The 27,568-nt window shown below is 38.8% G+C and overlaps 1 protein-coding gene across 10 annotated transcripts in view; it reads left to right on the forward strand.

Moving 5' to 3' along the window:
• The window catches only part of MAGI1 (membrane associated guanylate kinase, WW and PDZ domain containing 1), a 636,320-nt gene that overhangs the window by 538,305 nt on the left and 70,447 nt on the right, over positions 1-27,568 (forward strand). For 5 of the 10 annotated variants that reach the window (XM_065933328.1, XM_065933321.1, XM_065933324.1 and 2 more), the window contains exons 7-12: positions 3,889-3,924; positions 11,354-11,411; positions 13,235-13,341; positions 15,596-15,688; positions 21,387-21,569; positions 22,090-22,710. In XM_065933328.1, the coding sequence (XP_065789400.1) occupies positions 3,889-3,924; positions 11,354-11,411; positions 13,235-13,341; positions 15,596-15,688; positions 21,387-21,569; positions 22,090-22,710 (1,098 nt within the window). Of the gene's footprint in view, positions 1-3,885; positions 3,925-11,353; positions 11,412-13,234; positions 13,342-15,595; positions 15,689-21,386; positions 21,570-22,089; positions 22,711-27,568 lie in introns of all 10 variants that reach the window. The other 5 variants (XM_065933320.1, XM_065933322.1, XM_065933325.1 and 2 more) reach the window with 2 other exon arrangements.

Genomic DNA, 27,568 nt, shown 5'->3' on the forward strand with positions numbered 1-27,568 from the left:
TGGCAGTGCAGAATCTTAACTGCCAGGGAAGTCCCACATGCGAAGTTTAAAGAGTTGTAGCATGGTCAGCCAGGTTTCTAACAAAGAGTTTTTGAAAGATAATCTAGTTTCTAGTAAGTGCATTATGGTTTCCAAAAGCAGGAGAGAAATCTGTAAAATTGTTTTAGAACAGTTTGTTTAAACATCAAGACATACTCAACTCTCTATTAGAAACAGAACTGCAGCACAGTCAGGAAGGATTCAGATGTAGATGCAACCTAAGCCCTTTAGGAACTTGGAGAAAACTCTAGATTCTAAAGTTTCCAGGAATTTAGAAATCAAAAATGCTTTGGTCACTTACCTTCTGAACCGTAATCATATATTGTGACAGTGTTTGACAAAAAAATATTAGAAACTTTTCTTGAAGTGTTCTTGCTTCATAATTTGAGTATTTCTCCAGGTTTAGCATAAAGAAAGCAGATCTTATTATGTTTGGGAATCTCTGTGTGGCTTAGAGTATATCCTAAATATGAGAAAGTACATTCTCCCACAAAAGACCCTGAGGTGTTACCCTTAGCCCCAGTCTTTCTGTTAATGGAAAGAAAAAAGGTTCAGCTGTCAATAAAGTCTAATTCAAGACTTTGTAATTTCTAGTTACTTTTGCAAAAGTGAAAAAGAAATTAAGGTTGAACAAGTGTATTCCTTTTTGATTTGTCCTAAGTTTTACCAAATTGCTTTTTGACACGGACAAATTGAAAGGGAAATGGCTTGCTTTACTACTCATTATTCATTTCTGGCAATTGAATTAGTAGTATAATTATTGAATATACATTTTACTGTAAGTTAGTGAAACTTTATTAATTTATTCTATGAGGCAGAATTATTGTCTGTTTAAACTTGATGTTTGTTTGAAAATAGAAGCCAGTAAAGTATGATCCTGTGAAAGCTTTAAACTACAGGATATATGTGGATTGTAAGATTGCATGAAATGAACATAGAATTGTGTGTTCATGTTTATCTGAGTAACTTCAAGTGGAAATACAAGTCCTTCTGACTGAGGAGGCATAACTGAGAGACTCATTTTATTTTGATTGCTTAGTCATAAAGAAGAAAAGAAACAGGCATGGGCAAATGCACTATTTTTCATCCTTAAGGATAATGGGCTATCATGATTATTAACATATTCTATTTAATATGTCATACAGAGGTGACCAGTTTTCAAAGATAAGAACATAAAATACATCCAACCATAAAACTTCTTGGAACAGAATGTAATCTTCATTTGATACCTGAGATTTCGAAGCTATTTTAGACCCTTTTATTACCATCAGACCTTCAGTTTCACTATCCATTATAATTATAGTAGGAATGTATGAAAATGCCTGTTAGTATAATTTGATAGATAATAGAAGACTCCAATAGCTTTTACTGAGAAAAATGGAGTGAAAGTGTTGATACAATTACTGAAATTTTTCTTAGCCATTCTAATAATTTTTATTTCTTAGAGTTCATGTCACTGGTGTGAACATTATTCCCTTTGGGACAAGTATGTATTCATATCCAATGCAGTTCACTTAGTGATTGCCGCTTCACCATTAGAATTCATATGTTCTTTTTCTGGTGGAAACTATGTATATCTGTATGCCTGTAAAACCACAAATGGTTTAAGTGTATACAAGCAGATTCTACCACAGTGACAAGTATCCATTCCTGTATCTGCCTTTTCTCCTGCCAATTTCCATAACACTGTCTTGTGCTGTTTATATCAGGTCACAAAGAAGAGTCACATTGTTCTTTTACAATGCTGTTCCTGTGTTTCTTTCTGCTCTCTGTAGGTCACATGCATGTTGAATGTAACAGTATAACATTATTGTAAAAATTTTTCTGTTTTCTTTTTCCTATCTCAAAAAAGCAGAAACTAATTTGGGATTTTGATATTCAGTGTATAACCCTTATTGTGATTTCTGTGTTTTAGTAGTTCAATTAGATTTCTCCCTTGTTTGTGAGCTCCAGGCCAGTATTATAATATTTAATAATGCTTTTTGTCCTAAAGGGAGTTTAGACTCATTCGATTAAAACCCAACTAATGATCCCCATCAACCCAAATCTGGTCTTCTAAAAGTATTCCGTCTAAGTGAACGGTAAATTCTTGCATACTTAAGAGTCTCTCTTGACCTTTTATTTTTCTTAACACCCATTTCTAATTCATGTGCTACCATCTGAGTTCACCTCGCCTCCCAGATATCTTTGGAATTCATTCTTGTTTTCCTCACCATGTATACCATCCTAGTCAAGGTCATGCTCATCTTCCACCCACACTCTTGCCCACTCTCCTTCCTACACTGTATTAAGAGCAGTCTGTTAAAATGTGTTTGCGTTATCACCACTGCCTCAAGCCCTGTTTAATATTGTAGCTCTCTGGTCTGTTGAGTGAATGCCAGGTTCAAAGCTTGTCTTTCCAAGTTCTCTGCAGTTCAGCCTCTGAGCTTGTCTGACTCTACTTCCATCGCACATTCTGTCCATCACCCCCAGTCCTCATTGAGTTCCTGCTCTGTGATAATTAGGTGTGCAGTTCTCCCTTCTTATAATGCTCTTACATTCCACAAATAATTGTTGAATGTTTTTTGTATGTCAGGTGCATTCTGGGAAAGTCAGTTGTATCATTGAACACAATAAACAAGAAGCCCCACTCTAGCCAAGCTTAAATTCTAGCCATTTTTCACTCTTAAGTCTTTTCATTAAATTTTACATAATGTTCAGATGACGGCTCAGGGACTTGCACATAGTAAATCTCATTAAAGAATTTTTAAGGGAATGAATGAGTGCCCCAAAAGATATTTTAAATAATATCCTAATGGGCATTTTCATGAAAGATTTTATGTAAATAAGATTCCCTCCTTAGGGAACCAGTGTCAACCTTATTACTTTATTGTTGGCAGTTGGTGACTAAAGTCAATAATCAATTCACTTGTTTGTTTTTTCATCCATTTGAGAAATATTTGGTACCTGTTATATATCCAAAGCTCCAGTGGGCACTGAGCACTGCAGTAGTGAAAGCGGACTTGATCCCTGTGTTTGTTTAGCTTACGTGGAGGGGACAGCCATAACTGTGTAGGAAGTGATTTGTTGTATGCTATCCTATATTCTCTTTGCAGCATAACAAAATGTTTTACTGACAGCAAGAGGTGGTCAGGAGTGAAAAGGATCTTGACTTGTTTTGCTTACTGAAATTACAGGGAACATTTTCATTCTAATATTTCTGAGTTGCTTGACTTAGAAATCTTAAACAAAGTAAACTTTGCTTCCCAATCGTCCTTTCAGGGCAGCTTTCAAACCTCACCTCCCGATGTACATCATCCTGACATAGTTCATTTTCCTAACTCTTTTTGAAAGACGAAGTGTAGCTTATCTTAGAATCTGTGTTCTCAATTTGACCTCACCTTCCGTTTTTCAGGCAGCAGTATTACTTATAGGTTAAGTAATTGTTTAATTGTGAGTATAATTGCCTCGCCGATTAGAGGATCATAGAAGGATTAAAAAGACTAATATTGAAAGGTCTAGCAGCTTTGTTTGCTCGAAATAAGGTCTGTAATAAGTGACTTTCCATGTAACAACACCAAAAACCGCGAAGGTGTTTGTCATCTTTGACACCCAATCAAACCTTATTTTGACACACAAGGAAATGAGCCATGTAATTATGTTGCTAATATCAGCTCTTCCCGTTTTGTGATTTACACTGAGGTCTCGAGTTGAGTAGCCAAGCCAATGAAATAAGCCACAATGCAGGTAAGGACATAATAAAGTGATGTGTTTGCTGTTTTTCTTGAAGGGATTTTCTTTCCTTGGTGCCGGTGTCTGAATTTTTCTTTCTCTATTTTCTGTCTCATTCCTGCTATTCCTTTGGAGAAGAAGGGATCCATACGGAGGAGCTGGACAGTGAACTAGGTAAACTCTCCCAGCCTGCATGACCTGCTCTGGGTGCTTTGGCTTCCAGTGATTTGCTTAATCCCTCTGTTTCTTTAGTTTGCACTTCTTCAATTATGATTTTCATTCCGGCTTAACCACAAAAGGTCAGTCGTATACAACCCATGTGTCTGACTGCAGACATCAGACAGAGTTGTAATAAATTGTGTCTACAAAGAAAAAGTCTGAGGGAATTGGGACTAGAATGAGAGTTAGCAGATCAGTACTCTCGTAAATTAAGGATTAAGAGAAAACTGAGGGACAAATGCTTGCCATGTCCCCTGAACTCTCCTGTAGTCTATCTTGGTCTCAATTCTTTATTTGGTATGAGTGGTTTTCTCCGTGGGGAATATAGAAAAGCAAAACAAACAAAAATCTACCAGACTAAGTGAAAGATCTTAGGGAGAGTAACAGCAGTACAACAGTTGCACTGATAAACTGAATGGTTGCTAAGTCCTAGTATTATATTGTTCGTCACAGGCTACTTGTTGACTTTGTAACTGTAGTGAATGGCTTGAAAACCAGATGCCGGGTTTCTGTGTTATTTTCCTTTGAATGTGTATGTCAGTAAAAATCAAGTCTTGATTACTCTGAGTTCTTGCAGTTTGGGAATAATTTACATTAGCTGATAATGCCAAAGTCTTTTATCTTTGCTGTTGGAGCATATTGAATTATGTTCCCTGGTAAGTTAAATGTTTAATGTTCATCTTTGAACAGTATTAAAATTAGTTTGCTTTCCATCTGATGCATCTATGAAACGATAGATGGCAAAGCACAAGTTTTGGCTAAATTGCACTTGAAAGCCTTGGCTGATTGAAAATTGACAATAATATATTTTTAAAACAAGATTATTTAACATCAATATGAATAGAACTGCCCTGAGATTATTCAATCAGACTAGCATTTTTAAGTTTGCCTTAAAAACTGATAATATAAATATTTAGTACAGATTATTGGTTTTTGTTCAGTTTGATTTGTTTTTATTATCTAAGTAAAGATGATTTATCATGGTTGGCTCAGGATATAAGAGAATCTTGCTCTACTTTTGTTAATGTTTGGGATATATCCTGTTGTTATTGGTGGATATGTTAGCAGTGGTCAATAACTGTTGAAAGATATATTTTTAAAGACATACAGTAAGTTGTCGTTGTGGTAGGAATGATTTGAGATTCAGCCTGTGTAATAGAACAATTAGAAACTCATTTTGTAAATTAAAAAATATATTAATCTAGTGATATTAATGATTGTTGAAAAAAACAGAACTAGGTTTTGCTGATGAAAAACGAGCACCTCAATCCTCTGTGGAACCAATTTAAACTACTCTGTGTGTGTGCTCAGTTGTGTCTGACTCTTTGCAGCTCCATGGACTGTAGCCCCTAGCCACCTGACTAATGTGTGTGAGTGCCCAACACCACGTGTAGCTGGCTGGTGAGATAACTCCACTGTGCACAGGGGTACAGCCTTATTTGCTTCTATAGAAGCTTGAATGTTGAAATTTTTAGGGAAAAATCAATTGTCCTCTTTTTTGGTGTACCTGTGACATTGTGGAAACATTCCTGTGCCGTTAAAGACTCTGCAAAGGAAGTTTTACTGGCTGCATAGTATCCCTTTCCATGATCAGATTCACAGTTCTGGGAGATGGTTTGATAAAACGGAAGCTGTCTCTGGGGTCAAGGCACATTGCCTGGCTTCATTTCTGGGCTCTCCCACTTACTAACTCTGTGACCTTGCAGAAGTCATTCACCTTCTCTTAGCTGCCTGTTCCTAACCTAAGATGAGCTCCCATGGGGCTTACGAGAAGACTTAATGACATTGTATCTTAATATATATTTGTCCCTGTGATCACATTGTTTTTGCCAATTTTCTGATTTATTAACCAATTCTTCCCTGTTGGACATTTTGGTTCTTCCTTGTGTTTAATATGGGACAGGAGAGCAACATGTATACTACAGAGCTGGCCCAAATGTGTCCTTGTGGTTAGAAATAGGACTCCCTGGTTTTTGTCTGTATGTGTCCTCTGTATAAAGAGTTGTGTACATACACTTTTTCCTTGCATTCATTTCAGGTTCTTTTGACAAGCTCACTGCCCATTTTCTTAGTAAGAGGATCCTAATTTCAGACAATAGCAACTGTCAAGGTTTTCATTGAAAACTATGATTCTAGATGTGACAAGGACACCCTCTCTATAATCTGCCCCTGAGAAGTAGGGGTGGTGGGTTTGGGTGTTGGACCTACATCATTTGCTTACAGAATTGTCTTTTCTGAACTCTGTTGTTTGTGCTGAATCGGTAGCTCCATTACACACTTTGGGTTTGCAGAATTTATCACATCTTCTGCAGTAAACTCCCCAGAATCAAAAAGCACTTGAAGAAGCTTCTTTTTGAATTACAGAGTATTCATGTGCTGCAGCCAATTAGGAGGCAGAGACAGAGAAATGAGGTCCCCTCCCAGCCAACACTGAATCACAGTTTAGAAATTTATCTCTGTTTGTGAACATGACTTTTAATCTGTGTGTTGACAAAACTCTGGGAACATTTGTCTGCTCCATATTTGCTTCCATGGTGATGATTAGTACAGTGTGAATTTTTTAGTGGTAGGAACAGCAAGCTAACAGGCCGTGTGGATCTGTCCTACTTCTTTTGGGCTTTCTTACAATTGCCATTAGCTAAGCTTAGGTGCCAGGTGCTATGTAAAAGGTTTTCAAACCTTATTTAATCTACATTTGACCTTCAAGGTAAATCTAGGGGAAAGGTGTGGTTTCAAGGTTTGTAAGTAGCTGAACACGAGGCAGATAAAAACCAATATGGCTAAGGGTCTTCACCACCTTCAGTTCCAGTGACATCTTGTCCAGATTGGTCTGAGGTCTGACAGTTGTTAGACATGAGGGTGTGGCTCTCTTAAGTATCTTTAGAGTAAGAAAAAAATTTTAATGTCATCATTTTCTAGGCTTCAGTGTTTTCTGTCATTTTCAACTTTTTAGAGCCAAATGGCACACTGCGAGACAAATCGATGACCAATTTCTATTTTAAGCTTTCAGAAATGAATTCCTATTATTAAGTTAATCACCGCATTGGAAGTGAGATATCTATCTTTTCAATGTTAAATGAGTTTTATCTTGAGAAACTGGACCATTTCTGGAGTTTGTTAATCTGTCCCAGGAGAAGAAATGTCCAGAAATACCAGTTGACCAACCTTGTGTCTCAACCCTAGTATGTAAGTTGTGGAGTAGGTGACATGGCCGAGTCAAAGGTGACTTCTTCTCTTGAAGCCCTCTTGGACCTCCGTCAGAGCACTCCCTGTGCCGTGTTTGAATTGCTGCCCGAACGGTGCCCTTGTTATTCACTTCGTGTCCTTGGTGTCCAGCACTCAACAGATGTTTGACAAGTAATGGGATGAATTGAATTCTTAATTTTTTCCCTATGTTAGCCAAAGATGACCAGGCCATATATATCTTTTTTAAGAACTTGGACCCTCTGCACTGGGAGACAAAGTCTTAACCACTGGACTGCCAGGGAAGTCCCTAGGTCATATATTAAGGTTGACGAATTTGAAAAGAAGTTTGGTTCATTAAACAAGGTGCAGTCCACTCACTCTTCTGCCTGTGCCAGCACAAACATATGCCTGGGCACCAATTTGCATTTTTCTAATCTTCAGATTTCCCAGCTCTTTGGAAATATTTTTCCTGGTTCGTTTTCATTTAAATGGTAATTTCCAGCATTGTAAGGGGAAAGCATTTCCCAGGCATTTGATTTGCATCAGTTCACAAGACTTTGCGTATAAAAAAGCCAAGTTGTGTCAACATCTGCACATTGGACCTGCCTTGCATTTTAGTAGCTATGTCTCCCAGTATTCAAAGACCTCTTTAAAACCTGCTAAGTGTTGCCCACCCCCATGAAGAAAGAGGGAGGGGAAAACATGTCTCTGTTTGCAAACAAATAACATGTGGAGCAAAAACCATAAAATTAATGTCTTTTGATGTGCAGCCAAATCTGAGCAAAATGTAAACTTTGAGTAATTAGCCTGTGTGTGTGCCTGTGTGTGTCTGCACGTGTGTGTACGTGCATGCACATGACTCCGTTTTAGTGTAGAACTGTTTGTGTCTTATGGAAAACCTAAGCCCTGATGAAATGATCACTATTTTCAAATGGTGACCACAAAATCATTGATTTTTTTTTTTTTTTTTTTTTTTTAAATATTATTTTATTAGTTGGAGGCCAATCACTTTACAACATTTCAGTGGGTTTTGTCATACATTGGCATGAATCAGCCATATAGTTACACGCATTCCCCATCCCGATCCCCCCTCCCACCTCCCTCCCCACCCGACCCCTCAGGGTCCTCCCAGTGCACCAGGCCCGAGCACCTGACTCATGTATCCCACCTGGGCTGGTGGTCCGTTTCACCATAGATAGTATACATGCTGTTCTTTCAAAACATCCCACCCTCACGTTCTCCCCCAGAGTTCAAAAGTCTGTTCTGTACTTCTGTGTCTCTTTTTCTGTTTTGCATATAGGGTTATCGCCACCATCTATCTAAATTCCGTATATATGTGTTAGTATACTGTAATGTTCTTTATCTTTCTGGCTTACTTCACTCTGTATAATGGGCTCCAGTTTCATCCATCTCATTAGAACTGATTCAAATGAATTCTTTTTAACGGCTGAGTAATATTCCATGGTGTATATGTACCACAGCTTCCTTATCCATTCATCTGTTGATGGGCATCTGGGTTGCTTCCATGTCCTGGCTATTATAAACAGTGCTGCGATGAACATTGGGGTGCACGTGTCTCTTTCAGATCTGGATTCCTCAGTGTGTATGCCTAGAAGTGGTATTGCTGGGTCATATGGCAGTTCTATTTCCAGTTTTTTAAGAAATCTCCACACTGTTTTCCATAGTGGCTGTACTAGTTTGCATTCCCACCAACAGTGTAAGAGGGTTCCCTTTTCTCCACACCCTCTCCAGCATTTATTGCTTGTAGACTTTTGGATAGCAGCCATCCTGACTGGCGTGTAATGGTACCTCATTGTGGTTTTGATTTGCATTTCTCTGATGATGAGTGATGTTGAGCATCTTTTCATGTGTTTGTTAGCCATCTGTATGTCTTCTTTGGAGAAATGTCTGTTTAGTTCTTTGGCCCATTTTTTGATTGGGTCGTTTATTTTTCTGGAATTGAGCTTCAGGAGTTGCTTGTATATTTTTGAGATTAATCCTTTGTCTGTTTCCTCATTTGTTATTATTTTCTCCCAATCTGAGGGCTGTCTTTTCACCTTACTTATAGTTTCCTTTGTTGTGCAAAAGCTTTTAATTTTCATTAGGTCCCATTTGTTTATTTTTGCTTTTATTTCCAATATTCTGGGAGGTGGGTCATAGAAGATCTTGCTGTGATTTATGTCGGAGAGTGTTTTGCCTATGTTCTCCTCTAGGAGTTTTATAGTTTCTGGTCTTACATTTAGATCTTTAATCCATTTTGAGTTTATTTTTGTGTATGGTGTTAGAAAGTGTTCTAGTTTCATTCTTTTACAAGTGGCTGACCAGTTTTCCCAGCACCACTTGTTAAAGAGATTGTCTTTTTTCCATTGTATATCCTTGCCTCCTTTGTCAAAGATGAGGTGACCATAGGTTCGTGGATTTATCTCTGGGCTTTCTATTCTGTTCCATTGATCTATATTTCTGTCTTTGTGCCAGTACCATACTGTCTTGATGACTGTGGCTTTGTAGTAGAGTCTGAAGTCAGGCAGGTTGATTCCTCCAGTTCCATTCTTCTTTCTCAAGATTACTTTGGCTATTCGAGGTTTTTTGTATTTCCATACAAATTGTGAAATTATTTGTTCTAGTTCTGTGAAAAATACCGTTGGTAGCTTGATAGGGATTGCATTGAATCTATAGATTGCTTTGGGTAGAATAGCCATTTTGACAATATTGATTCTTCCAATCCATGAACACGGTATGTTTCTCCATCTGTTTGTGTCCTCTTTGATTTCTTTCATCAGTGTTTTATAGTTTTCTATGTATAGGTCTTTTGTTTCTTTAGGTAGATATACTCCTAAGTATTTTATTCTTTTTGTTGCAATGGTGAATGGTATTGTTTCCTTAATTTCTCTTTCTGTTTTTTCATTGTTAGTGTATAGGAATATTCAACATAGTGTTGGAAGTTTTGGCCACAGCAATCAGAGCAGAAAAAGACATAAAAGGAATCCAGATAGGAAAAGAAGAAGTGAAACTCTCGCTGTTTGCAGATGACATGATCCTCTACATAGAAAACCCTAAAGACTCTTCCAGAAAATTACTAGAGCTAATCAATGAATATAGTAAAGTTGCAGGATATAAAATTAACACACTGATTTTTTTTTTTTTTAAGTCTTGTTTTTCAATCAAGTGTAATGTTCAAGTCAGTCTTAACGTGTCCTTCTAGGAATAAAGGTTCGCCTTGGAGTACAGCGCTTTATACCACCTTGCCTTAACTATGCACAGAGCAGGGTGGCTTTGAAATTAAGTTGAGAATTGCAGCTCTGCCTGAAGAATTGTCTAGTGACGCAAAATACAACATAGTTTCTCTTTCACCCAGTGCAGTGGACTTTTGGAAATAGGCACTTGTTTTGACAGAACCCTCTGTTACCTCTTTGTCGGTAACAAAGTACAACTTTTGATGTGAAACTTTATGAAGTGAAGTTCAGTAGAGCACAGATGAGTTTTCAGAAAGGCATGTATATTCCCCAATGCCATTTTACCACCACATTTAAAGGAATGAAGTCTACCCAGTTATGTGCAGAGTTTTTGGAGAGCAGGACCGATGTTTCTGCTTTCATAGGCACAGCCTGGTGAAGATTTGGGCCTGTCCAGATGTAGCCAGTTGAGTGATAGGTGTGTACAACTCAAGAACTCAACTCCAGGTGGGCATTTTTATTTGCTTGGTAGCATTTTGATTAGGAACAAGGAGAAAATTAGATGCAAATTTTAATGTATTCTAGGGAGAGCAAAAATGGGACTTGAAAATGAAAAGGAACATTTATTTTCATCCATTTTTGCTTGTGCGGCAAGGCAGTCTAGCAATAGAATGAGAACACTGCAGATATTTAGTATGGGAACCAGATATTCAAGGCAAAATTTAAATATATTTTCATTAAAATAATTTAATAGTTGATTTAGAATGAAGGCACCTAAGACTGCATTATATTAAGTTTCATTTGCTTATACAAAATATCAGTAAACAATTGCTCTTTGTGTAGAAAAACACTGATAAAATAATGCTCACTTTTTAATTGGACTTTAGACAGTGTTTTTATTTGGACTTTGATTGGACTTTAGACAGTATTTTTATGACTCTTTTTTGGCCTAAGTCAGTTGTTAAAAATCTCTAGGCTCTTCAGGAATATCTTCTTCTTGCTCTGAATGTTCTTTTATTTTTCAGAACTGCCTGCTGGTTGGGAAAAGATTGAAGACCCTGTCTATGGTATCTACTATGTAGAGTAAGTGCCTCTTAAGACACATTTTAGTTTGCATTCTTCTGTAATTATGTACATTTATGCTGAATAGAATTTGCCATTGTGATAAGGTAAAAACAAGTAGTAATAGTAACATTATATTAATTTTAAAATGAAAAAGTAGTTTAATGAATAAGAAAATATTCAGCAAATCTGATGATGATATATAATAAAATCCCTGAGGACAACATGTCTTCTGTTTACTACGGTATTGCCAGAGCCAAACATAGTCCTGGTCTATGGCAGGTACTTAATAATAGGTATTATTTGAATGAATGCAAAAAGCAACTACTCAATAGACCATTTGAGTATGAGTTGTTTATCTTCAGGAAGATGATCAGTTTTGCCTATTGTTTTGCCCTGCTCAGGTCTGAGATTCTCAGTGATTACTTATTTATTCATTTAAACTTTCTAAATTCTCCAGTACCAGTAGGTAGCCATTCCCTTCTCCAGGGGATCTTCCCAACCCAGGGATCGAACCCAGGTCTCCTGCATTGCTGGTGAATTCTTTAGCAACTGGACCTCCAGGACAGCTATTAAAAAATAAAGCCTGGCTTGAAAACAGTATTTTGACTTCTAAATGATCACAAAGTAGGAATATTTCTAAACTTCTTATGAAATATGATTTTGATGAAGTAAAAAAGATGAGATTATGTATAGGCTTGTATATATATGTGTTGATGTAATATGTGTATATATACATATACATATATCGTAATTGTTCTTTGGTTGCTCAGTTGTGTCTGACTCTTTTGTGTCCACATGGACTGTAACCTGCTGGGCTCCTCTGTCCGTGGGATTTCCCAGGCAAGAATAGTGGTGTAGGTTGCCATGTCCTTCTCCAGGGGATCTTTCTGACGCAGGGATCAAGCCCAGGTCTCCTGCCTTGGCAGATGAATTCTTTATTGCTGAGCCAACAGGGAAGCCTACATATACATACACTGAATAATAATGGCAAAAAAAAAATGCTTTGGATTCATATATATGTTTGTATGTATATATGTGTGTATTTTTATGTTTCCTTGGCCTTATTCGTTTTGGAGCCATCTGAAGTATCTGGGTCTTTGTCACTTTGAACACATCACATTTGCTTAGGTTAGCTGCATTTGGAATCTTTTTGCCTAGGGCTTACACTTTGAATCCTGACTCCATGCCTATTGATCAAAATAGTTGACAGATGTTGGTAGAGTCCTTCTTTTAACTTGATCTCTGGGGGGCAGGGTACTCATGGTTCCGTAAACTGTACTGTAGAAAGTTACACACAGTTTCTGGCACTACATGTTACAGACAACACCACATCTCCACTTTCAACTCCATTTTAAAATAATTCTGTAACTGACTTCTTGTTGAATTAAAGAAACATTCTTTGTCACGTGATTCTTTGGACATTTGGGAGAATCGGTGGTTACAGTCCTGGGACCTGAAAGCTGGCCATGCTGAGCTTGAAGCCTCCTTAGTGTTGACTAGCTCTGTTCTGTTAAGTCAGCTGGTACTTAACTGCTCAGAAACTTATTTTCCTTATCCACAAAATAACAACAACAATAGGGACTTTCATCTTGGCATTTACTGAATATTTTTCAAATAAATCACATGTAAAACTGGTTGTACAACACTTGATACAGATAAGCAGTCAGTATGTGGAAACCATTCATTTTCATTTTTATTGTATCTTCCTAACTGTGCTTTTTGACACAACATGCTCAACCACCTGCTTTGCGCAGGTCCAATCAAGGGAACTTGGCCTGATTGGCATTTTGCTTGTGGGACAAAATGTTTCCTAACTGAGTGTGATATGCCTTCTGCTCCAGCCACATCAACAGGAAGACACAGTATGAGAACCCGGTTCTAGAAGCCAAACGGAAGAAGCAGTTGGAGCAGCAGCAGCAGCAGCAGCAGCCGCAGCAGCAGCCAGAAGGTTGGCTTTTCCTCTTTCTGTGGGCCAGGAGCTCCAAGCGAAGCCTGGGCACTGACACCCCCGTGTGGTCAAAAGTGGCTGCGAGAATCACGTTCTGTGTGGTGCTAGGAACTCAGTGTCCTGGAAGCCTGGGGAGTGATGCAGAACCTCTGCTAGAGTCCACACCGTGAAGGCAGACAGCTAAAGTGGGGGGCCCAGTTTAAAAGCACCCAATCTCTACTATTATTTAGAAAGGAGCTGATGTTATATTGGAGGACATTTCTGATGGTTACAGAATTCCCTTGTCCCGGGAGCTTTTGCACAGCACCTGATATCTAAATCCAAACCACTGCTAGTTCTTTAAGAAGATGTGCAGGGTATGGAACTAACTTTTAATTGTAGGCATGTAGGCATCAGAAAAAGCTGGTAATTTTCAGTGCTCTTAAAAAATTAAGTTACTTCATGTTCTTCACAAAAATGTGAACAGTTCAGAAGTGGAGAACATTTACATCTCCCCTGCTGGTTCCCATTCTCTTCTCAGCAATAAGCAATGTGCAGAAATTTTCTGGGGATGTACAAATATGCAGATTTTAACAAACACCAGGTCATAATTTATGTATATGAATACATTCTGTATTTAGATACATATTAGTTTTCTGGCCTATTTTTCTCAGTTAAATATATTTCTTGCACATTTTCAAGGCTGCTTAATATAGATTTACCTTGGGATTTTTAATGACTGCATAATATTCCTTTTATGAATCTCTTTACTTCATTTAGCCCTCTGTTTATTAGCAGATGCTTAGATTTTTCTTCATTTTTCATTGCAGTCTTTAAAAATATTAGGTTTACTGATCCTTCAACATAAAATATGAATATAAAATTCAGTACTTCTCTTATTATATATTGAACTGAATAAATATAGACCACAGCATGGAAGTTGGCAAACTTTTTTGTAAGTGATCAGATAATAAACACTTTAGGCTTTGTTATTCATACGGCGTCTATTATCTCTGCCCTTAACGGCATGAAATATGTTATAGACTGTAAACAAATGTATGTGGCTGAAACACTGAACACTGAAATTTGAGTGTCATGTAGTTTATATGTCAACAAAATATTCTTAATCATTTAAAAATGTGTGAAAACATTCTTGCAAGCTTTACAAAATTAGGCACGGGGGCCAGTTTGGTCTGTAAGCCATAGTTTGCCAACCACAGCCATAGACTGTATTTTAGAGAGTGTGTTTATATGTATCTGTGTGTGTGTGTGTGTGTGTGTGTGTGTGCGTGCATGTGCACACTCAGCTATTGAAAAGTTCTCCTTTCTACCTTAATCTCTTTTCTATTTAAAAATTTTTTAAAATATTTTCATGAATTTGGGGAATGAGAATGTACAATTGAAAAATGAGTGTAAAATTGACTATATATATACAATTGACTGTGTTAGCTTAGCTGGAAAGGTGAGTTTGGGATAAATCTTAAGATTCATTCACAGTGAGTTATTTCTTGGTCTTCAAAGTGAACAAGACTACACTTAGTTCGTACACTTAGACTAGTTAGGACTCAGGGATTTTAGTAATGGGTCCCCTTCGGGTTTGAGAGATGATAGGGGACAGCACCTTACCAAACTCCTGAAACCTACCTTTACTGCCTCAGCCAAGCAGACTTCAGCAGCCCCGCCAAGTCTCAGATGACTTAGAGAAGTTTCTGCCTTATTGGGCCTGCTTTAGTTTACTGTGTATCTTTTCTGATATTTTTTTACTTGATCTCACTTTGAACGCTGCAGCCAGAGAGAACTAGAGATTTTATTGGTTGTTCTTTTATTGGTTTTATTTCTGGCCTCAGAGGTCTTAGGAGAAAGAGCCATAAACACACACACAGGGAGGGACCTTAGCATAGAGTAGGTGTGCTTGGTAGTGTTCCACTCTGTGCAGCCATATGGGCTGCAGCCTTCCAGGCCCCTCTGTCCCTGGTTCTCCACACAGGAATACAGGAGCAGGTTGCCATGCCCTCCTCTAGGGCATCTTCCTGATCCAGGGATCAAACCCATGGCTCTTATGTCTCCTGCATTGGCAGGAGGGTTCTTTACCACTAGTGCCTCCTGGGAAGTCCTGTATAGAATAGCATCAGATACCAGTTTCTTTTCAAGTGAAGCTCTCTGCTTCTGGTTTTATTGGTTTGGATAGTTTTAAAATGAAGAAGGTGGCGAATCCTAAGTAAGGTGACCAGTGACTGGAAGGAAAACAGTAAACTGTTTCTTGTTTTTATTGTAGAATGGACAGAAGATCATTCATCGCTTGTGCCTCCTGCTATTCCAAACCACCCCCCAAGTAATCCGGAGCCAGCCAGAGAAGCTCCACTTCAGGGTAAAGTGTTTTTATAATTGCATCCTAGTTTGGCTCAAAAGTTTAATTTTTTTAAAGAAACTTTAAAACATGAAATATGTGAATTCCTAGATTTTTCCAAGGGATTGTTCCAAGACAGTTCTTTGTTGTGGGGCTGACTTGTATATATGGTAGGGAATGAGCAGTGTTCCCAGCCTCTACCCACTCAGTGCCAGGAGAAACCCTCTCCCAGTGTGGCCAACAAAACTGTCTCCAGATACTGCCAAATGCTGCTGGGAGTGGGGGGTGGCAAAATCATGTTGAGTTGTGAACCCTAAATTTAGAGAACACACACATTTAATGCTGTGTTAAATAAGATACATTGAAAATTCAGCACTACATGTTTCAAGATTCTAGTCAGTGTATTTGCTTTTGACTAAGATTTTCTTGTAAAGGTAAAATGGTTTCATATTACTGTGTTATACACTCTAACCTCTGTTCCTGTTGCAGTTTGGGCATTCATGCATGTTTTACAACGTTTCATTGGTTCTCACTTATTTCCATTCACAAATAGTATGCATCCCTACTGAGATTCATTACAGAAAATTGGAAACTCAGAATCTTGCTACTTTCAGGCCTCATTACTTTTAAAGGATAGAAAAGATTTGGGGATTTTTTTTCTTTAGCTTTTTTCTTTTAAATAAAAAAGTAGAATAAGCATCATATTTAATAATGTTGGGGAGTATGTTACAGAACCAATAAAAAGCTGTAAAATTTGTCTTTTCTTCTCTCTACATTTTTAAAGATATAAATGTGTTAGATATTAAAAGATAGGTAAGATACCCCTTTTCCCTAATTTTCATTCCTCCATTTTTATTTTCACAAGAAAAATTTCCCTTTCAGCTGATATTATCTTGAGATTGATATTAATATCAACTTGTGTAAAATAGTTTGATATCATTTAATGGTGATAATGTTTTTAATACAGACAGAACATAGAAGATAATGATATATAAATTATTATCAACAGGATTGGGGGCTCCTCTGTATTTTTAAAGTGTAAAATTCCTTCTTCAACTTCATGTTGTCTTATTTCCTTCTCTCATGGTAAGTTAACTACACTGACTTTTCAGTTGCTTGAACCTCTTGTTAATTCCTTGAATCATCGAAACTATGGACCACATCAGGGTCTTTGCATATGCTGTTCTCCATTTGCAGCTGCCTTTTCCTCTCACTCTTTGCTTTGCCAACTTTTGCTCATCTACGGTTTTTGCTGGACTCTGTCCTATTCACTCTTCCCATGCCAAACTTCTCATTTATAGAATTTAACAGTTGGTAATTAGTGTTCATTTGAGTTCGGTTATTTAGCATGTTTCCTCTCCAGACTCTAAATCCCGTGGAGGTGTGAGATTGTGTTTTGTTTTGTTTTTCCACTGTAGGGTATCCTGAACTAGATCTCATCCTCTCTGCTAATTTATTATTGTGTGAAATAACGTATATACATCCGTGATAAACAGCCCGGCTTCCTTAAAGGATTGTCTTAGAGATTAAATAAATTAGAGCTTTAACGTTTCAGATTCTGAATGTCAAATGCTTTGTGCACCAGCTGAGTTAAGAGTCCAGACAGCATTGATCTGTATTAGGAACTTTATTTCAGATTCTTCGCTTTCTTTTTTTGTTTGTTTGTTTTTTCTCCTTTTCTTTAATCTTCTTGGGTCCCCTAGTGGTTGGGGTTTGGGAGAGGCTCACTGAACTCCCTGTGGGAAATAGTCCATTCTTAAAACTTTCTACTCTCTAGTCTCTGTATTGACCCTTGTCTTTCAAGCATAATCATAATCTTCAAAGTATAACCAATACCATAGAAGCCAGTTTAAATCCACACTCTTTGACTCCAAGCTACAGTTGTGAGAAACATTAAGTTGGGCTTTATCACCATACGTTACAACTCTGAGTTCCCTGTGTGCCTGTTAAGTATCCTGGTCTATGTTCCTGACAGTACTCTCAGGAAGAAGCTGTGTAGCTAATAGGGTTAGATTGTTTGGTATTAATTTTGCTGAGTTCATTGCTCAACTGAACTTTCCTCTGATCAAGAGGGTATCCTTCTCAACTCAGAAAATGTTAACTTTAAAGAGATTTGCTCTTCGGAAATCTCTCCAGCTTCCAGCTTTATGCTCAGAGATTTTGCAGTCACCCCTTCACCCTGCCCATTTCACCACCGCCATCAACAAAATAATAATCTACATTGATTGAGCTCTTTTTATGTGTCAGGCACCTCCTTGAGCACTTCAGCTATGTTATCTGTCACCGTTCCTTCTTACAACTATCATGTAAATAGTGAGGTTGGTGCTCTCATTATCTCCACTTACACATCCGACACTCAGGCAGAGAGAGGTTTAGTAATTCACACACAGCCAGGAAGTAGTAGAGCACAGATTTGAACCCTGGGTGTCATTAGGAACAGTTTAACTTCTGACTTAAACCTTTTTGTTGTGTTTTTTTCTTTATTTTGTGGGATACCTCATCATCTTAATATATGCCATTCAGTTGGGATGCTACTGGGTATGTGTTACCTTTTAAATTCAAGTTAATTGCAATTTAAAAAAATAAAAAAGTTAGTTTCTTGTTTCCACTAGCCACATTTCAGGGGCTCAGGAGAGCCTCCTGTGACTAGCAGCTGCTGTATTGGATAGTGCAGATACCGAGCATTTCCTGTGTCACAGGAAGTACTCTGGGGCAACGCCGTTCTATGGTATTTAAACACTAGTTCCAAGAATAGTGCCAACTTGGCAGAGAAGCAAGCAACTACAGGTTGTTCATGGGTAGATGTTTTGGGGCTGAGACCCAGAAGATCCAGATTCAGTGAATCCAGGGTAGGCCCTAGAAATGAGTACATTTTAAAAAAGCTACCCAGGTGATCCTTCCATATCACCAGATCTTAAAACTGGTGACTAGTCAGCAAGTTAGCCTGTCTTAGAAAATTACATGTGCCACAAGGCTGCAGCAGAGATCTCCTCATTCCGCTGCTTGTATATAGAAAAGCACTTCTCCAAAGCTACAGTAACTGATAACCTGCCTGTACATAAAACGTAATAAAATGTGCATAAATGTGGAACCCTCTGATCTTGCCTCCCTAGTTAAATGTTGAAACAGAAAGTCAGTGGTGTAATTTCAAAGTCCTCTTCACGTCTCTTTTAAGCTGAAAGCATTCTCAGCTCAAAATATGCTAATGGATTTTTAAAACATTCATTTAGATAAACTGCCAGACACATTTTTACATTTTCTAACTTTGCTATAATCAGGGTGAAAAACTTACACACCCAGCCACCTCTTGCAGCCTTCTCAGAGACACGTTAAATTTCATTTCTTTGTGCTCTTGTTCATTCGTTCATTCAGCACACATTTTTGGAGCACACACAATGAAACAGGCCATGTTTTATTTACACTCTGGACATGCAATTATAAATCCTTGAGGAGTTTTTTCTAATGTTGTATGTGTGTGAGCATGTACAGTGCCTCTCCTGCAATGGGAGATATGTATGGGGAGAGGGAGATAAAACCCCCATTCAGTGACTGAGCTGTATCCCGTGTCGGATGGTGATAAATGCTGAGATAAAAAATAAAGCAGGTAAGGGGGATTGTGAATGCTGGAGCAGATATAGCAATATTTAATAAGGGGACAGAGAGTGTCTCACTGAAAAGTTGGTGGTTATTGATGTCTTTGCCTAAGTGAAATATGTGTTTGCCTTAAAGCTTTCCCTAGTAGCCTCTGCTTCAAGAATAGCTGCTATTCACATACCCCATAAAGGGAAATTTGGGGGTTATCTGAATGGTTCTCAATTTTCCATCTAGTAATTGCCATGGCAACTCTTTCAGTACAGGCCCTGGCTGCACTTGACAGCCCCTCCCCGGTGCTTTGGCAGATGACTTCACATGGTGAATCCAACTTGCCTTTCTTTAGCCATGGTGACAGGACTATAGTTTGTCATGCTTCCAGCCAGCCTTGGGACTGCAGTAGAGGGGAGGAGGTTAGTGAGCAGACCTGTGACTCCAGGCAATTTAAAAAAGCCTTCTTAAGAGCCAGAGACTTTTGAAATGTGCAATTAAAAATTGTATGTGTGCCCAGAGATCTTTTTAAAAAGACCTTTTAGATGTAGCTAACCAAAAATAACTTTCCTTCCTGGGTGCCTGCCTCCTAGTGCAGGGGTATATGGAGACATGGGGAATTTTTTTCTCCTTTATTTTGGATAGCACTTTTGGTAGAAAAGTAATAAGGCATATGGGGAAGCTGTGTCAAGGGCAGGAGATAGGAAATATAATAGGAGAGTTGAAAGAGTCTGACCCTAGAATGATGTTCACTACTTTGGGATAATCAGGGAAATTCAACTGAGCTTCTCAATTACAGAGAAATGCCCAAACTCAAAATAAAATATTGGATTTGTGTGCAAAATGTTATTTGTGAATGTTATCAAGAGAATTCACTAAATGTTTGGAAGCTATTTAGCTGTATATCTGTAATTTGTTTTTAATGAGACAACTGATTTTGGACATACCTAGGCTATTTCACAAATTGTTAAACGATGCAAATAGACAGGAAAAATGAGTTGAATTTAGAGTTCAATTCAAAATAGTGACTCCTTTTAATTTTTAAAATAGCGATGCTCTGTTTATTTTATTTATTTTTGGTTTTGCTGGGTCTTCATAGATGCACATGGGCTTTCTCGAGTTACATTGAGCCTACTCTCTAGTTGCGATCTGTGGGCTTCTTACTGTGGTGGTGTCTCTTGTTCTGGAGCGCGGGCTCTAGGTTGTTCAGGCTTCAGTAATTGTGTTGCATGGTTTCAGTAGCTGTGATACACAGGGTCAGTTGCCATGGGGCATGTACAATCTTCCCAGACAAGCAGGAATGCAGGTTGAACCCATGTCCCCTGCATTGGAAGGTGAAATCTTAGAGAGAGTGTGTATTAGTCACTCAGTTGTTTCTGACTCTTTGTGACCCCATGGACTACAGTCCACCAAGCTCCTCCGTCCATGGAATTCTCCACAACAGGAATACTGGAGTGGGTTGTCATTTCCTTCTCCAGGGGATCTTCCCGACCCAGGGATTGAACCCGGGTCTCCTGCATTGCAGGCAGACTCTTTACTGACTGAGCCACAGGGAAGACCTAACCACTGGACAAACAGAGAAGTCCCATGATTCTCCATTTTTTATTTATATGAGTTATTCTTGGTGACCATGCTGTGTCTCCTGGTATCATCTTTTTATTTTCAGAATGAGTTTTCTGTTTGAGAAGTTTCTGTGTAATTGACTCTACAAATGGGAGCCAAACTCAAGACAACATACTGGAAGCCATAGTAGAAAATATAATCTGTGACAAAACAAAAGACACAAAATAAAGACCCACTCCATTTTTTGTGAAGGGCCTCATAGCAACTCAGTTGCTGTCAAACTGCATGAAACAAGACCAAGGATCTGTGTCAGACTGTGGACACCAAAGTCATCCTTCTGTTACATTTTCTTTTGATCTTCATGCTAACACACAGTGAACCCTAGCCCCCTCCTTACACAAAAGGGTCTAGGAATTCCCTTATAACTGAAATCAAGAAGCACTTTCTTGAAAAACCTCTGTGCCCCATGCCCCAGCACAGGAGTTTAGAGAGATATCTCTAACTTGTATCATTTCTTATTTACTTCATCTTTTCTCTCATGGTGACCCTCCTTACACATCTTGTTTTGATGCAGGCAAACCCTTTTTTACACGAAACCCTTCAGAGTTGAAAGGCAAATTCATTCACACGAAGCTGCGGAAAAGCAGTCGTGGCTTTGGTTTCACAGTTGTTGGAGGGGATGAACCTGACGAGTTTCTGCAAATAAAGAGCTTGGTCCTAGATGGTCCTGCCGCCCTGGATGGCAAGATGGAAACAGGTATGAGACACAACTTGGTCCTGTGTGGTCAGGACCAGATGCAATCGTGATTTCTTGAGCTTGTCATTGTCCTTTAAAAACTTGGCGAATGAGCAAGCTTCCTGTACTATGTAAATGTGTCCCCTGGTATAGATGAAGAGCTTTGAAGCTGCTTTAATATTTTCCCTTTTGGGGAACTGTTAGGGTGCTGTCGAGTATAGTAAAGGAATAATTTACTAAAAATGGAGATCCATTTGAATGAATGAATTCTCAACTTGGTATTCTGCAGTGGTTTTTTTCCTTTTTTTGAGCAAAAAAGCTCAAATGTTCTTTCAATGATCATTATATTCCCATTAGCAGGGAAGACAGTAAATGCTACAAGAATGCCTTATTAGCATAAACAAAGTAATAGAAGCTTTTTGTGCCTTGCAGTATCACCCCCTAATCCAATTTCAGTTCAACTTCTTATTGGTAGAATTTTGTAGTATAAAATTGATAGAACTTTCCTGGGCAGTTTTTTTAATCCCCTACTCTTTTGCAGGAGACGTGATTGTGAGCGTGAATGACACCTGTGTTTTGGGACACACTCATGCACAAGTTGTGAAAATCTTCCAGTCCATTCCCATTGGTGCCAGCGTGGACCTTGAACTCTGCCGAGGTTATCCATTGCCTTTTGACCCAGATGACCCCAACACAAGTTTAGTGACTTCGGTGGCCATTTTGGATAAAGAACCAATTATTGTGAATGGTCAAGAGACCTATGACTCGCCAGCTAGTCACAGTAGTAAAACAGGCAAAGTCAGCAGTATGAAGGACGCCAGGCCAAGCAGCCCTGCGGATGTGGCTTCAAATGGTTCCCATGGTTACCCCAATGACACTGTCTCTTTGGCTTCCTCCATAGCCACTCAGCCAGAACTCATAACTGTTCATATAGTCAAAGGGCCAATGGGTTTTGGTTTTACTATTGCGGACAGTCCTGGGGGTGGCGGCCAAAGAGTGAAGCAGATTGTTGACAGTCCAAGGTGCCGAGGCCTGAAAGAAGGGGATCTTATAGTGGAAGTTAATAAGAAGAATGTGCAGGCCCTAACTCACAACCAGGTCGTGGACATGCTCATCGAATGTCCAAAGGGAAGTGAGGTCACATTATTGGTGCAACGAGGAGGTATGTAGATTTATTTTGTTTCATTTCTTTAAAACCTTACATCCATTGTTATATATACTGGTTATCAGGTGGCTCTTAGGGGCTTTCTAAATGTCTACTCCTCTAAGATCATTTTTATTTAAATACTGGGAAATGCATTCAAAATGCCTTCTGATTTCTCCAAATGCTAGCCTCTTTAAAGGTTATGTTTATACATTATGTGTTTATACAAAGGGCATGCACATAGGGTAATACTGTTGCTGAGAGTGGGATCCAGGTGCTCGAGACTCAAAAGCCAATAAAAATGCAAGGAAAGGAAAATTCGCTTTGCTTTGGAGGCGGGCAACCTGAGGGAGGGTGGACTCATATCCAGAGGCCAATTCCCACCCGCCCCTCCCCCACTGACAGTCAGTGGGCGAGAACTTTTATAGAGAGAAGGAGGAGGTGTATAGGCAGAGAGAAGAGGCTACATGTGGAAATAGCACAGTCGTCTTAAAATTGGTCATGCAGTGTTCTGATCAGTGTCATCTCAATTGTTTCAAAGTCAGTTTTAAGTTCCAGGGTCAGTTTATTCCCGTTTCTTGGTGGCCAGTTCTCAGAATTGTGGCAGCTTATGTCATGGCTACATTCTGATCATCCGGTAGTTATCTTATTCCACCTGATGGAGGTTTCAGTGTCTGTAAAACAGCTCAAAGGATATGGCTCCAAATGCTATCTGTAGCCATTGAGGAGGACCTCAAGGTCCCTAACTTTGCTTAGTGACTAAACTAATACTTTTTGGTTCTGTTTGATTGTCTTCGTTTGCTTCTGCATTTTCTTACTTCTCTGATTAAACTTAATCTTTGACTAAAGTTTTTCTGTGGACAAAAGACAGGCGGAAGATCTGAAGGGAATATCCTGCTGTTTCAATTTCCTTTCAATGTAAATCAAACTGTGTCTTTTAAAACCCATTAAGACTTGAAAACCTTTATCCTGTAAGTCTCCTGAACCTGGTCTGCACAGCGTGCGTGTGAATTGTAGCTCTTGGCCGCTGTTGCATCCTCATCTCACACTCCTCTCCCTTCCTCAGTTTGCTTGGCCACCTGGCTTCTCTGTGATGCCTTCAGTTCTCTAAGCCCTTGTCTCAAGGCCTTTGCACTTTTTGTTTCCATTGCTTGGAAAACTTTTCCCCAACTCTTCACTTGGCTGGCTCAGTCTCATTCAAGTCTCCTCCTGAGAGAGGGATTCTCTGATTATTTATTTAAAGTAGCCCCCAGCAATCCTGTGTAATCCCTATTGCAACACTCCATTTCTTAGCTTCTATCACTGTCATTATTATCGCAAGCCATTGTTTTGTAAGTTTTCTTATTTTTCTTTGTTGCTCTCCCTTTTTCATTGAATTTAATATCCTTAAAGCCAGGGCCCACGTCTGCATGTTGACAGTTGTGTCCTTGGCATTTAACATAGTATCTGACTCCTGCTAGGTGTTCATGCATGAACAGATAATGAACGAATGGACATGTGATTATTATTTCTCTTGGTGGGAGCAACAGTTCATGAATCATATTAAAAACATCTCAGCGTACCCACACTTTGATGAAGTGGTTAAGAATCTCAGAGAAGTGAGGTATTCTAAATAAATCTTGAGACAGTTGGCTTTCTTCTTTTTCCCCTGTCAGCACCCCCATCCCCCCACCCCTGTCCCACCAGAACTTCCAGGACCTCACACTGAGAAATATTTCCTGGGTCAGTGTTTGTGGCTAATCTTGATTGATTACCTCCCACAATGGGCAGGAGATTGGTAGTTCCCCTGACTCTTGCCAACACGATGTGTTTATGCACGGAGTATTCTGACCCTCTGAAAAAAAGATCAGGACCAGACTTCTACTTTCTCTCCATTTCACTGAGATGGAAAAGCTTGTATATGTTGCAACAGTGATGATCTTGGGCTCTCATGAAACTATGTGTTCTGTGGTCAAAATGATTGGGGTTGTTGGAAGGGAATCCAGAATTCAGAACTGTGTGAATCACAGTGCTCAGTTCACCATTCTTAAACAGGTATAAAAGCCATTTGCAGATTTTTTTCAAAGAGTCATTTCTGCCAATAATATTTTGAAGTGTCTTGTACCCAGATCACTTGACTTCACAGATGTGTTTTAAACAGTGACCAAGATGTTACAGGAAGTGACTTGAGGTTAAGGATGAGGACGGGGAGAGGGTGGAGGATGGTGGTACCTGGCACTCACAAGCAGGAGAGCAGTGCTTTTCAAACCTACATGCGCCTCTCAGGCCATGTTTACCATGTCCCTGAAAGGTAGGCAGGTACCAACCAGGAGCAGGATTGAGAAGTTCACCGAGATTCTTTGGTCTCCAGTCCAGTATTCTGCTTTACTTAACTCTGATTACTGCTGATTTTTGCGTATTTGATGGTTTTAGTGGCCAGCAAGTTGGAAACTTGTAAATAGTTTTTGGTACATCAGGGCATCTCTGATTCAGCCACTGTTTATTTGACATTGCAAATCACACTGTTCTCCGTCTTCATTTATTTGCCCCTCCATTTCTTTTGTCATTTTGTTCAGTTTTTCTTTTCCATTCAATTTAATTTTAAAGGGATGAAAAACAAAGTTATCATTGTAATCTACTAAACCACGGTGGTTAATGGAACCATTTTGTAATGAATCTGCCCAAGCTAGCAAACAACTCATTATAAAAACATATCCCAAGCTGATTTACTTTGTTGTACAGCAGAAACTAACACAATATTATAAAGCAATTATACTCCAATAATAAAATTAAATAAAAAAAAATTTTAAGAGTGTACAGAGAAGCATGTTAAAGAATCTTAATCACAGTGAAATACAATGGAAATGATCAGACTATTCATCAATAAAGTATGGGTTAAAAATAAAATACCCTTGATTTCAAATATGTTTATTTTCTCTCAATTCCTCAGACCTCTTTGGTTAATGCTGTTACATTTTATAACATTAAATTAATAAGAGAAGCTCCAGAATACATTACCACATTAGTCAACATCTGCATAGTTTATTCCAGAACCTGAGTAATTTAAAATCACTGTAACATCAGCAGTCTTTAAAATATGCTATGTGCTTTGCGTTTGATTTATGTATCAGATAGAAAGTTTGTACATCTTCACTTGGCAAGCCAGCACCAGCTACTATTAATCTTTCTAGAAAGCATATAAATATATTTGTTTCTGCCATATATCAGTTATTTGAATCAGGGCTGGCATTTTAATCATATTTCTTGTATGATGGGAGTGTAAATGAGAAGGTTTGATGATCAATAAGGATAGCAGCTAGGTTAAATGAGAAAGCAAATGACCATTTCACTGATTCTTTCTCATTTCTGTCTTAACTCCTGGTAAGCAGTTTGATAAACTCATTAAGTCCACACTTTTCTTGATTCTCAGGACTTCATATCTCAAGCATGTCACTTTCTGTGCTTTAGAGAAGTAGTCTTTTCTACTTTGGGCAAAACTCAGCTACATTTGTGTTTTGGTTTTCTCTCTTAGTCTCCTAAACTCATTTATTATTTTTGTTCTGGTTGAGATCAGGTGCGTTTTGGTTTTTTTTTTTTTTTTTTTTTTTTCCCATCTCCCTCCTGCCAACCTGAAAATAAGCAAAGGTTGAAATATTACTTGTAAATTTCTGGAGACAGTTTTTTGGGCCAGGCTTGGCTTGCTGGGGGTGTCCATCCATAGCCTTGGCAATTGGGATCATTATTGATTTGTTTACAGGTGTCTTCTCTGTAAACAAGTCCGTGTCTGTGGCTAGCAGTCAAGTTCTATAAAGGGCAGCCCCTTCTTCCTTTGCCTGGCTTCCCATCTTCCCATGGCCAGTCTATTCCTCCTTCTCCCTCTGCCGTCCAGTCAGGAGAATGCCTTTTATTTTTCTTAATTTTTCACAGAGCATTTGCGTTCAGAAGACCCATCACCTGACACCAGTGTGAGTCTAGAGTCTTTTTACGTGTTTGGAAAATGATGCTACAAGGTTATTACTATTGTTTTGAATCATTTTTTTTCATTTACGAAAGATGAAGAATTTATTTCATGAAGGTTTTTTACTTTTAAAAAGGGATTATACTATATGTATTTTGTGTGTTTGGCTAATTTATACCAGTAGGAAGTACGATGCTTTTGAAGATACCATTGGGAGTGGAGTCAGAATACTCTTGTTTCAAAAGACAACTTGGAATATTTCTTGAAAGAGGAGAATGTGTGTTTTACTTTGACAGAAGATGTGTATTGAAAAAGCTGAACCTGAGGCCTTCCCTGGTGGTCCAGTGGTTAAGACTCTGAGTTCCCAGTGAAGAGACCTGGGTTCATTCCAGGTCAGGGAACTAGATCCCACATACCACAACTAAGATTCAGCGTGGCCAAATGAAAAAATATATATATATCATTTTGTTTTTGTTGTTCGGTCACTAGGTCACGTATGACTCTTTGCAACCCCATGGGCTGCAGCATGCCAGGCCTCTCTGTCCTATACTGTCTGCTGGAGTTTGCTCAAACTCCTGGCCATTGAGTTCGTGATGCCATCCAACCATATCACCCTCTGTCGCCCTCTTCTCCTCCTGCCCTCATTCTTTCCCAGCATCAGGGCCTTTTCAATGAGTCAGCTCTTTGCATCAAGTGGCCAAAGTATTGGAGCTTCAGCTTTGGCATCAGTGCTTCCTATGAATATTCAGAGTTAATTTCCTTTAAGATTGACTGGTTTGATCTTCTTGCAATCCAAGGGACTCTCAGAAGTCTTCTCTAGCACCACAGTTCGAAAACATCAGTTCTTTGGTGCTCAGCCTTCTTTATGGTCCAACGTCTATCCATGACTACTGAAAACACCATGGCTTTGACTATAATGGACCTTTGTTGACAAAGTGA

The sequence above is a fragment of the Muntiacus reevesi genome, chromosome 4 (genome assembly GCF_963930625.1).
Source record: "Muntiacus reevesi chromosome 4, mMunRee1.1, whole genome shotgun sequence".
Lineage (NCBI taxonomy): Eukaryota > Metazoa > Chordata > Mammalia > Artiodactyla > Cervidae > Muntiacus > Muntiacus reevesi.